Source organism: Schistocerca serialis, chromosome 1 (assembly GCF_023864345.2).
Source record: "Schistocerca serialis cubense isolate TAMUIC-IGC-003099 chromosome 1, iqSchSeri2.2, whole genome shotgun sequence".
Taxonomy (NCBI): Eukaryota; Metazoa; Arthropoda; class Insecta; order Orthoptera; family Acrididae; genus Schistocerca; species Schistocerca serialis.
Window position 1 is genome coordinate 127,026,790 of NC_064638.1, and position 13,138 is coordinate 127,039,927.

General features: G+C 41.4%; 2 protein-coding genes across 2 annotated transcripts in view; both read right to left on the reverse strand.

Moving 5' to 3' along the window:
- Positions 1-1,413: 1,413 nt before the first annotated feature.
- On the reverse strand, positions 1,414-6,347 carry LOC126457098 (cuticle protein 67-like). Its single transcript, XM_050093130.1, has 2 exons — positions 6,322-6,347; positions 1,414-1,837 (listed from the first exon to the last, which is right to left on the reverse strand). Exons 1-2 carry the CDS (start codon positions 6,334-6,336, stop codon positions 1,511-1,513), a joined length of 342 nt encoding a protein of 113 aa, XP_049949087.1. The 5' UTR covers positions 6,337-6,347; the 3' UTR covers positions 1,414-1,510.
- The window catches only part of LOC126457103 (cuticle protein 67-like), a 50,506-nt gene continuing 38,781 nt past the window's right edge, over positions 1,414-13,138 (reverse strand). The window contains exon 3 of the mRNA XM_050093153.1: positions 1,414-1,502. The gene's annotated coding sequence lies outside the window, so the exon portion shown is untranslated. The remainder of the gene's footprint in view (positions 1,503-13,138) is intronic.

Sequence of the window (13,138 nt, forward strand, 5' to 3'; positions counted from 1 at the left end):
ATGTCATTATTAACCAATGAGTTATAAGTCGAATTACAATTTAAAATTTCTAAGTTAAAAGAACATTGTCAAGAATTAGAAATAAATATACATTAAACTTTGCTTATTTAACAGCTATTGTCAATTAAAAAGCGTTAAAAATATTTAAAAATGTAGGAAAATGAACTTCAGTTTGGCAGTACATGGGTTGCCCTCTCGTGGCCTGTCAGTGAACCATTTGAAACCACTGGTTGCTATGGTGAAGTTAGACGCCGTTACAAAGATGAAGGAGCAAGCTTTTTCCACTGAAGTTGTTGTAGAGTCGATAGTTGAACTAGTGGTTGCCATGGTGAGGACAAACGCCAATGCAAAGATGTGGCAGCAGGCTTCTTTCCAATGAAGTTGTGGCGTCAGACGATGTATTATTGAGCAGCAACTTGTCTTTATTGAAACGAAAAGAGTAAGCTACAATAATCTGTAGCTGATATATATAACTCATGCTGCACAAATACGCTATGAAGTAGTTGACTGTATATATAAATATTATCTATGAAGTTAGTATGTAGATTACCAGTGCCATTTTTTTATAAGGCATTGCTATTTTTCAAGTTACATACCAGTCATATAAGCAAATAAAATTGAAAGAATTTAAAATTATAAAATTATTAAATTATGAGCCATTGTCAATAATAAAATAAAACGATGTGAATTAGCAGTCTGAAAGCATAAAAGCAATAATTCTAAAACAGGTAGTCAATCATAAAATAATGTTTGGTAAAATACAATTACAATGTAAAGATAAAAGTATTTGCTAAAAGTCTTAATAATTAGAAAAAAAAAAGGTCTTTCTAATTATGTTCTTTTAACTTAGAAATTTTAAATTGTAATTCGACTTATAACTCATTGGTTAATAATGACATCATGCAGTCAGAAGTGGGTGGAGCCTCCATTATATAAAGTAAGACGTGCACTGGTTTCTCCAGTTGTGATTCTCCAACAGAAAGGGGTTTCCACTCAATGGTAATTCAACGTTTTATAGCCGTATAACTCTATGTATTTTCATTAATGCATGTAGCCCTCTAATTAATGCTTTGTATACATCTTGTAGGTCTGAAGATGACCACAGCAGTGGTCGAAACCGGTCACCTTGCAAAATAAATTGTGATCAAGACTGTTTTTAATAGTAATTATTTACAATTTTATTGATCACTGCTGTTCCCATAATGCATTCAAAAGTAATACATAATTTTGTTGTAGCAGAAATGCTTTATAGTTTCAGCCCAATTTTCTTAACCACACTGATTTAATCTAGAATAACCATAGCCATACAGAATTATTTACGAGAGTCAAAGGACGAAAGTGTTGAGTACTGCAGTTCTGTATGTTAATTGATTACCTTCTTACAGTCTGACGTCAATAAAAAAGTCGTGGTAATAATGTCGCAGAAAGATTTTATTTACGGAAGATAACAGAGCTTGAAGGAAAATAAATAGACAGAAGAAGAGCTGAGGTTGAAGTGCTGCCTCAGTGGTTAGTGGTAGTACGCGGGGGCGGCGTAGGCCAGTGCGGGGGCGGCGACGTGTGCGATGGCGTCGTTGCTGACGCGGACGTCGGACTTGGTGACGCTGGAGTAGGGCGTGTCGACGGTCTTGGTGTAGGTGGACACCTGTCCCAGGTTGCCGAAGCTCCTCAGGATGTTGGAGCTCTGGGAGGTGATGGCCGCCGGGGCGACGGCCGCGGGGGCGGCGTAGGCGACGGCGGGGGCGGCGTAGGCGACGGCGGGGGCGGCGTAGGACACAGCGGGGGCGGACAGGTAGCCGGCGCGGGCCACGGCCAGCACGGCGGCGAAGGCAAAGATCTGTCGAAAGACGGCAGAAAATGCAATGACCCACACCTCACTTTAAGGCTTTTTGTTTCTTAGTAAGGTACGAATAAGCCACATGTTCTGTCTGTGATGAGAGATTCACATGTCAAAGCTCTACACACTGGACTCAGATTGAATTGGTGCTGCGTATTTTTCTGCCAAGGTTTTTCCATCATGCTATAACTTAAATATACATGCAGCTCATGTGAACAACTGAGGAGCAGAAATCGTATTCAGAAGAGTGGTAGTTCATATTAGGGATGTGAAATGCTGACAGATCATCCATACTGAAGTCGATTCAATTATTGACGTCTGATCATTCTTGGTTGATAGTAATCGACACTAAATTATTTATACTTCTAACATCGAAGTCAATTGATGAAATAGTAAAATGGCGTAAAACCCAATGTTATTAATCAATAAATATGTCCAGGATCTTCGTCTACAGATTGTTAACATAATATTCATGACCGAAGTTGTTCGTCGATCTACTGTGTGGTTGATAGAACGTATCTTGCTTTTGAGAACAGTCTTTGTAGGGCTCAAACATCTAAGTACGATTTTTTATATTGCAGTAGGAAGTACTGATGAAGTACTTTTAACACTCTTATCGAATCTTGTTTAATATCTAGAAGGCGCTCTTTCAGATAATAGCTGAGCTCTGTGGAAGGTCCATATCTGTTCCTGCCTGCAAATGATTCTTTGCTTGTGCTATTTTATATTTCCCACTCCATAAAGCACATTTAGTTTCTTTGTTTTGTGGCAATGTATCGAAATATTTCCCACACTACTCGACCACAGGAAAGCGAAACACAATAACCAATGTTTCTGCCTTAGTCCGTTTAAAAATATTGCTTCCTCTCCTCCGACACTTCCACGCCCCTTGGCCAAGTTTGAAAAGTCGTAGTTGTGTTGTACTTGTGTCGTTTTGAGAAATTTTTAGAAAGAGTTTCTTTTAAATGACGAAAAACTTATCGCCAGTGTTAACGAGCCCGTTTCTTTTTTTTTGTTCTTACATCGAATGTTAATATATTGTCTTTAACATCAATGTTACGATGTTTCAAAAGAGTTCATTATCATTAGCAGATGATCAATGCACAGAGTGGGTAAAATAAAAATGGGGCAGAAGATAAACGACATAACTTTAAAACAAATGTTCAAATGTGTGTGAAATCTTATGGGACTGAACTGCTAAGGTCATCAGTCCCTAAGGTTACACACTACTTAACGTAAATTATCCTAAGGACAGACACACACACCCATGCCCGAGGGAGGACTCGAACCTCCGCCGGGACCAGCCGCAAAGTCCATGACTGCAGCGCCCGAGACCGATCGGCTAATCCCGCGGGGCGACACAACTTACATGATCAGCACTTATGGCAGGCGATGTAATTTGGTTTGCTTGTCTTGATGTGAATGAAATATTTTCCATCCCACTTTCGTTTTACCAAACCTGTATAAACTCCTGAGGGATCATTGAAGATTCCTAGTACAGTTACCAGTACGGATTAAGACAAATGCCGAGTTAATTATTTTAGAAACGACATGGCTGATTTTCCTCACGGTCATTCCTACATTCAGAGCTTTCACTCTGGCCTTAATGACCTCATTGTGTACGGACTTAAAACCTCAGTTTCCATTCCCCCACTTTCGAGCATAGGTACTGACGGCCACGAATCCTGCATACCGATGTGTAAATACACCGAAGGAAGACGGCAACACAGTCGGTGACTTGCGACTCCCGACACTGATCACATATTTCTTATGTTTTATTTGAAGAACGGCGTCTTGGAACTACTAAAAACTGCTGTAAATAATACGTATCTACAGACAAGTAATTTGGACAAGCGACCATGTTGAAGTCATGGATTAACATTACATCACATTAAAGGAATCCATCACTTGAAGATGGTCACATTATCGAAACCAGTTTCGTCTCAGTAAGTGCTATTCACAACAGCTTTTGGTGGTTTCATGATGCTGCTGCTCAACTACACTTAAGTTGTGCGAAACTGTACACAAAAAATTTTCTTTAATAGGAACCTAATGAAAATATTGTGACACCTTGCTGAATTTGACACAGTGAGTTGAAGCCAGTATAAACTTTAAACAGTTTATGTGACGATCGACTAAAATAAACTTTAAAGTTAGCACACTGTACTATACTTAACTATTGATCCATGCAGACCTTCAAATAAGTAATTCAAAGTGCCTCATTTACCTAGATCTTCTTGTCGCTACGAACGTTATATCTTGATTGCAATGACGCTGAATAATTTCTGCGTCTCTTGCTCTGTTGGTATCACGTAGTGTACAGAATTAACTGATGAGTAGGACAACAATAAAATGAATTAATACTTTCCATTCTTTTGAAATATTTTATGTCTTATGAATTAGTGGAATTCTTTCACGAAACTGACATAGTTCATAACAATGGAGGGTGCTGTTGTAGCAGGAAGATGAAACCGGGGAGTTCTGTACTGTGCAGTGCACGAAGTGCACGTTTCTTTTCTCTTTCATTAATTACGGTATCAGTGTATTAGGAACACACTTACAGAAAAGGAATGCACAGTCCAAAACAGGTCGTCGTGTAAACAACATTGCAGTGCATGTTCGTAGGTTGCACGACCAGTGCCAGTCTGAATAAAATCAGTTTGGTTATTAGGCCGCTTCGCTATCAAACATTTAAACTGTTGCAACATCCTTGCACGCTGTGTGGTTCTTTAGTGGATACAGGAGCGAGGAACAGATGCTGTTCATATACAGAGAATTCAGATATTAGTTTAATATACGTATAATATCAAATAGTAAAAAATAATTCAGAACTTTGTTGCTGTAGTTGCAGCCTCAGTTGCTACCGGTAGCTTTGAATGGTGGATACACAGATACCGCAGATTTACAAATCAATCACTCTTCAGTACAATAACTATACAGTAGATCGCGAGCCCTAGCCACTATATACGTCGGTAAATGTTATTCAGCTAGCAAACACACAAAATAAGAGCAGTGCATGAGTTTTAGAACTTAAGTACACCCGTCGCTGGAGCTTCGGAGAGGGGATGCTTGCTTCTCATTGGCAGCAGCGTAATCGTTCGTGCTAGCGCCCTCGTGCCGCGGTGGCGGCTGTGGGAAACATCTACGTCTACTTCTACGTGGATAGTCCGCAAATCACACTTAAGTGCCAGGCAGAGGGCTCATGGAACCGGCGGTGGCCGAACTGGAGGCGCGCGTATTTGAAAGTACGGCCGTCGAGGCAGCGACCGATATTGGTAAAACAACTAAAATGACGACGTTTCGACCTTCTTTGCAGCGATCTTCTCAAGGCGACCATCTGCTCGATTGTGGTGAATGTCTTCCCCTATATACCGTCAGTTTGGGTTTAAGATGGCTACCGACGTCACACTCTGGGATGCCAATGGACAATTCGAAGTAAAGATTGCTATGGAGGAGTAGCTATACGGTAGGTTATTGTATTGGCTGTGCTCCCGTGATACGTGACTGATAGGCAATAGCGGATCGGTAGCTTGTGCGCAGGGGTATTTTCCTGCGGCAAGACGTCGATGCCGCATGGCAGATCTCTCGTGGCCGCTTGTTTATACTGAGCCTCTGGCTGGCGAACTCATGGGACCAGCTCCATTGGAATCGCTGGCAGTTAGGCACTCGGTAACTTGCAGCCGTTATCCCTGTTCTTGCTGTTAGGGCGTTTGATTATTTCGACAGCGTTTCTGATGACGTCCTAACAGCATGAACACATGCATGAATGGATATTGGCTACAAGTTGCTCTTTGGCTGCCAGCTACTCCAGTTCAGCAGGTCCGCGTGTGTTGTTCTCCGGCCAGCACTTACATATGACGTAGGTTCAAAAGTATAAAAAAAACGGCCACCAGAGGAATGCCGTGGGATATCTACATCTCGCTGCAGGAAAACACTCCCTCCGATGCAAGCTGCCGATTCGCCATTGTGTACCGGTATCCTGCCAGAAGAACGTAGACTATCCAATGGCGTTCAGACAACCAAAATTGTCAGTATATAGAGGAAGACATTCACTAAAGTCCAGTAGCTAACCGCCCTGAAGAGGACCGCTGGAAAGTTGGTCGAAACGTCGATAGTATAGTTGTTCCAATTTTTCGTAATTACCGGGCCTAATACCCAAATTGAGTTCATTCAAAATTTATAGCAACTGCGTAGCCTAAACCTATGTAGGAATATTGAGAATACATCTTTAACAGACTGAAACGGTCTCTGTGTCTTATTTATTAGTTAGGCTTCCGAAGACCTAGTTAAAATCAAGTACGGCTAGTAATACTACTCAGGGACTGTCGGTGCTGCGGCAAATTATGTTTGAATAAGCATTACGTAATGGTATTCCATCAACTGCCACGCTAAAGGTCTCAGCTTCAGATGGTCAGATGGTCAGAAACGAGAGTATTTACAGACGGCATTGCTTGTAGAGAATACTAGCTACTGTAGACCCATACCTTGAGGGCGACCATGTTGCTTGGTGTACAGGTGGTTGACTGTGGACCTGTGCCGGCCGCTGGCCGTTATATAGCTGCCCGACCGCGGCAGGGTTTCGCTGCCAGGACCTTGGTGCAAGGTGTCCGTGACGACGGCCAGTTTGGCGAGGAACTCGTTCAGAATGACACACTGCCCCAGTATTAGTCATGCAGGCACATTAAAAATGAGACTGCGAGCGTAACTGCATAGCTGATCTCAAATTTTGCTATTGCTATATGACCGCGTTATACCGGATTTCATTGTCATTAGCACTGTTCCCCTGATCAGTGTGACGGATGGTATCTGAAGGATCTCCACCTTAAAGTATCAGGAGGTTGTACAGTGGCTCATCGGACTGTCTCATTTTTCGGCCTACTAAATCCCACCGAACTTTGTCCACTTCTTTTGTATGTCGATCCTTTTATCGGGACGTCACTGGGACGACGGCCGTTTACTATCGTGACAAAAGTAAAAAACACCTACAATCGTCGTTACGATATCATTTTATTTTATTATATAAAATAAAATCGTAAGGACGGTGTTTTTTATTTTTTGTCACGTTTGTCCACTTCCTCCTGACGGCAGTGCTAGATAACAGACCGAAATGTATCTATGTGAATGGCCAACGCTTAATTCCCCATTATCCTGACGCTGAAGTACCTCAATTTGCGATTCTCTCTCTACAACTATGCAACCCGTACACAGCAAGTGGCTGTAACAGAGCGAGGTATGTTGTTAAAACCACTCCTGATGTCAATATTACTTTTTTTTCTTTTAGGATTTCTTTTCATTGACAGTTTATATACGATAGTTACATGAAATAACTAATTTTTAATTCAAACTGTATTACATCGACTTCTATTTTGCACAATACAAATTTTGTTTGAACCACTAAGAACATTTTATGCAAATGAAAACGATAAGAAGACCAAGAAATTCTTCGAAAAGGAATAAGGAAAGCTGTAAACGTAATGCATAAAGGCAAAGCAAGTGCGTTATGATGGTCTGATGATGGAAATACTTCAGCTTACCGGTAAAGAAATAGAACAGTATCTGGCTAAGATCTTTACTATTTGTGTACAAAAATGCAGCATCCCCGCCTTGTGGAACAAAGCAAATGTTATCTTTCTATACCAAGAAGGTAGTATTCAGGATTTGAAGAATTACTTCCTCTTATCTAGCAAGTTTTCACTAAAGTCTTGGGAAATTCTTTCAGTGGTGTTTCTCGCAACCCACAGAACAAACTGTATTGCACCCTGTGTGTATTACAACTGACCATACATACACCATGCGTGAAATAATTAGTCGATTCGACGAATGTGAAATGCCGCTATGCATAGCTTTTTACTTCAAAAAGGCTTTTGATTTTTTCGTCTACGCTGCAGTTATATTGACACGGACCACACAAGCTGTGGAAACAAAGTGCGTAAACATAATATGGCTTCTGTCACCATACGAAAACACACGATGGAATTTTCCATTGGACGAGTAGTAAAGCAGGATGACCCTATACCCCCAAAAGTATTTATATGTCATAGAGATGGTTACGTCCAACATAAGTGGCAAACAAAGGTTGATTAGAAAAAATAAAAACAAACTCAGATTTATAGATGATATAAGCTAACCGGACAAAAGATGTCGCTCCAGTGTGCATGCGCAAATAATCCTTAAGCCTTTACAGATGGCGCAGCGATCAAGTGACGTTCTCAACCGTGCGTGCATTACCTCTATGCAAGCATATGGCAGTGGTGACCGCTGTGACATTTACATTTCAAGCAGATATTGTACCTAAACATGGATAAATGTAAGGACGAGGCATAGAGGCAAATAAAGGGCAATCTTGTTTGGCTGAATTTCTTGGTGTTTTGCGGTGAACTATGCAACGTGTGTACAAGCTGTGACGTACACATGTGATCACGAAACACGACAACAGTATTTTGGTCGGAAAAAGACGCTGACCAAGGGGGACCATACGCGCGTTTCGTGGCTTACCAATCAAAATCACTTCCAAATTCGAGAAGAATTGCTGCAGGCAGTGAATGATGGTCATCCCATCCTGTTAGCGGTAGACTATTGCAACGGGAACTGCATATAATGAGCATTAGTAGTCGATCAACTCGCAAGTGGCCACTGCTCACACAAGCACGTAAGGGGGACAACGGCAAAGTTCACTGGGCTACAAGAATACATGAATGGTTTTCTGAACACTTCCTCTTCCCCCTTCCTTCCCTCCTATTACGTGTCTATTGGCCTGCAAACTCACTTGACTTGGACCCCACTGAAACGTGAAAAGCATGTTGGAACAGCAGGTAAAATGCCATCAGCGTCTCGGCAACTTGGTGGAATTGTGCGATCAAATCCTCTACGAGTGGCCTTATCTGGATGCGACGTAACTACAGACAATGTGGTCTCACTTCCCAACCAGATCATGTCTATGGGCGGAATAGCAAGGTATTAAAGGATGCTTGTAATTGACTTTTCTAGAGGTGACTATTTTTTTGTTCAATGAGCTTACTTGTCCTAGCCAACAATATGACACACCTGTAATCCCGTACAAAGGATCTATCAGAGAATTGCGAAAAAGTAAGCCTCAAACATAGATCTGTCCAAATCAAATGCTTTGCACAACATCTGTCTAACAAAAAGAAAACAATATCGAATTACCGCTCTCTAAAAAGTGTCAGTTAATTAACCAAGGAGCTTCAAAAACCTGAAATCTTTCGCGCCATCAAGCTAGACTGGAGGGCTTATTGAAGGAACGCAACTGTTTTTAAATCTATTATGCTAGCAAACTAAAAAAGTTTGAGTTCGAACAGTATGTCCTTTCCATACCAGCATATGGTTGTGAAATTCTGATTTACAACGGGTTTTTCAAAAGAAAGTTTCGAGCAGCTCAGAGTTATGGAAAGGTCACTCTTAGGGCTCATTAAGAAAGACCGGAAAACAAGTGAAGACGTAAGAGCAATAACAGCCGTTGTGAAAAGTGTAAAGAGTCTAAAACTGGAATGGGAAGCACATGAGATGAGGAATGACGGAAGATGGACAAAAGCAGTACTAGTGTGGACTCCTAGACCACAAAACAGATCACTCGAGTTCTGGAATAAAGAACTGAAGAAAGTCGCAGGCTTCAACTGGTAGAGGACGAAGGATACGCGGTGGCGAGGAAACAGCAATCGAAACTGTATTTCTTAGCTTAAAATTAAAGAGGCTACTTGAAAGGTTGAAGTAGCTGAACAATAAATAAACAGTGTTGATGACATAAATCAGTTTTTATATGGAAATATTTTATTAAAGAAATAAAATTTAAAATACCAGAGTGTACGTCATAATTCAATACTACTAAAACTTGTTTGTTTTAAAACTGACGTGGCTTGATTGAAAATCATCGTTCTCTTTTTTCTGACAATTTTTTAGCTTTTCGAGAACTCAGTATTCAAAAATTATTCATAGGAAAAAATTTCCGTTTTGCATCATGTTACAGTATTAAAGTGTAATTGTATTCAAAGTTCAATGCCATAATTTTGCATTTTTGTATTTCCGAAAACGTATACTTTTACTTTTTACTTTTTTTCGTTAATTAATGAAGTAAGAAAATTTCAATCACCTGAAAGTTCTTTTTCTAATAACATAGATTTTGTGTGAAGAAAAACTACTTCACCCTCTATTGTACCTTTGCATCTTTCAATTTTCCTTTCTTTATGCAAAATCATATGCAAGATATAATAACTCTCTATTTTACCGTTTTCGAATTATGTGATATAAACGTCAATATATAGGCATTGTGAACAAAGCGACAGTCGGTAAAAGGTAAGAATTCAAATATTTCAGACACTACGCTATTCGTTGTGTGCAATCTGTAATGAGCAGCCAAGGTATAAGCTTCTGTAGTCAGTCGGAGGCGAATAGGCATTACGTAAACATCTATGTTAGTGAGTAGGTATCGAGCCTCGGTTCACCAGCTATTGCTTAGGTCGGCAATAAGCATCCAACATGTAAAGTTATTTTCTTGATCATTACCACTTGTGGAATGTGGGAAACTTCTTGGATTTGGTGCAGCTTACTGCCAATGTGTTAAAAAGTTAACTCTCATATATTCTGAAAAAAACTGTCAATCGAAATAAACTGTGTGCTAATGGATATTGTGCTGCGAATACATAGGAAGAAAGACCCTTTCTCATTTAGCTACAAGATAGGTCAGCAAGTGGAAGCAGTTAATTCCATAAATTATCTGGGAATAGGTATTAGGAGTGATTTGAAATGGAATGACTATATAAAATTAATCGTCAGTAAAGCAGTTGCCAGACTGAGATTCATTGGAAGAATTCTAAGGAAATGCAGTCCGAAAATAAAGGAAGTAGACTTAGTACACTTGTTCGCCCACTGCTTGACTACTGCTACCGGTGTGGGATCCGTACCAGATTGGGTTGACAGAAGAGATAGAGAATATCCAACGGAGAGCAGCGCGCTTCGTTACAGGATCATTTAGTAATCGCGAAAGCGATACGGAGATGATAGATAAACTCCAGTGGAAGACTCTGCAAGAGAAACGCTCAGTAGCTGGGTACGGGCTTTTGTTGAAGTTTCGAGAACATACCTTCACCGAGGAGTCAAGCAGTATATTGCTCCCCCCAACGTATATCTCGCGAAGAGACCATGAGGATAAAATCAGAGAGATTAGAGCCCACACAGAGGCATACCGACAATCCTTCTTTCCACGAACAATACGAGCCTGGAATGGAAGGGAGAACCGATAGAGGTACTCAAGGTACCCTCCGCCACACACCGGCAGGTGGCTTGCGGAGTGTGGATGTAGATGTAGATATAGTGTGAAATAAAAAACAAATTCTGCAGTGCTCTATACATCATGTAATAACGGTTCAGAGTAATTAGTACCGACATGAAGTTTAAAGAAGAAATTCTACGAGACAGAAGCATACGAAATAGGTCGGTAAGTTACATGTTCTGCTACTAGATATCTTTAGAAAGGGTCTAGCGGTGACGACAATGAATGCCCATTTAGCCATGAAAAACGACGTGCACGTTGCAAAACTTGGGAAATCAAAACGCATGCACGCAAGAGCCAGTTCACAACCTCCCTACACCGTCATATCAAATTTCAGGCATTGTCTCTCACTAAGTACAGTGCAGTGGCCTACTGCCTTCACTTGACGACCGAGAGCAGCGGCGTTCACATAGAGTTGTCAGTCCTAGCAGACAAGCAACACTGCGTGCAATAACTGTAGAAATCAAAGTGGGACGTACGACGAACGTATCCGTTAGGATAATGCGGCGAAATATGGTGTTGATGGGCAATAGCACCAGACGACCGGCGTGTGTATCTTCGCTAGCAACACGACATCGCCTGCAGCGCCTCTGCTGGGGTCGTGACCATGTGGGTTGGTCAGATGAGATCCGATTTCAGCTGATAAGAGCTGGATGGTAAGCTTCGAGTGTGGCGTACATCCTACGAAGCCATGGACCCAAGTTGTCAACAAGACGCTGTGCAAGCTGGTGGTGGTTCCACAATGGTTTGGGATGTGTTTACATGGATTCACTGGGTCCCCTGGTCCAACTGAACCGATCATTGAAGGAAGTGGCTACGTTCGGCTGCTTCAAGGCCATTTGCAGCCATTCAATATCTTCATGTTCCTAAACAACGATAGAAATGTAATGGATGACAATGCGGCAAGTCTTTGGGGCACAATTGTTCGCGATTGGTTTGAAGAACATTCTAGACAGTTCGAGTGAATGATTTGGCTGCCCAGATCGACCGACATGAAACCCATCGGACTTTCATGGGACACAATCGAGATGTCAGTTCGTGCACAAACCGAGCATCGGCAACACTTTCCGCAATTATGGTTGGCTATAGAGCCATCATGGCTGAGTTTAGTCCATGACACGTCGAGTTGCTGCACTATGCCGGGAACAAGGAGGTCCGAGCCGATGTTAGGGAATATATCACGGCTTTTGTCAGCTCAGCGTATCTGCTGCTAGTGGGGGACTGTGATGGGTGCACGCCTGGTATGGTGCTATGCCATCTTCTTCTCAATGGGTTGCTCACCCACTAGTATTTATGTTCCTATTGCTGATTCTGCGGCCTTGAGTCGTAGGACGTGTTTGGTGCAGGTCTTCAAGGTAGTCTCTACTGTGTATGCATTTCTGCATAACTGCTGCAACTGAAGTCCATTTTAACCTTCCTACTGTATACAGACCTTGGTCTCTCTCTGCAGGTTTTACCGCGCCTACTCATTCCCCCTCTCTTCCACACACACACACTCCCACACACATACTCGTATGCACACAGTACTCTGCTTTGCCACACTTATGTATCTCCGTGCCTCAAAATGTTTCCTGTCAACCGATACCTACTTTAATAAAGTTGTGACATAAATCCATTTTACAAATCGAGCGAAAATCAGAGTCAGAAATCAATAAAAGAATTAATAGGGGACGGAAGGTCATTAGGATGCTTAACTCAGTCTTATGGAGCAGGAATGTAATGAGCAGAAATAAAAAATTAATATACAAATCCATAGTAGAGACTGTGGTTCTGTATGGAACGGAGACCTGGACAATTAACCTGAAGCACATTAAAAAATTATAAGCGCTAGAGATCGACTTCTGGAGAAGATCGGCAAGAATCTCCAGGAAAGAAAAGATAAGGAACACCGACATAATAAGGGGAATGGAAATAAAAGAAAGAATATATGACATAATGGATAGGAAGAAATTACAGTGGTACGGGCATGTACAACGAGACAATACCAAAATTGATACTGGAGTGGGAACCGGAGG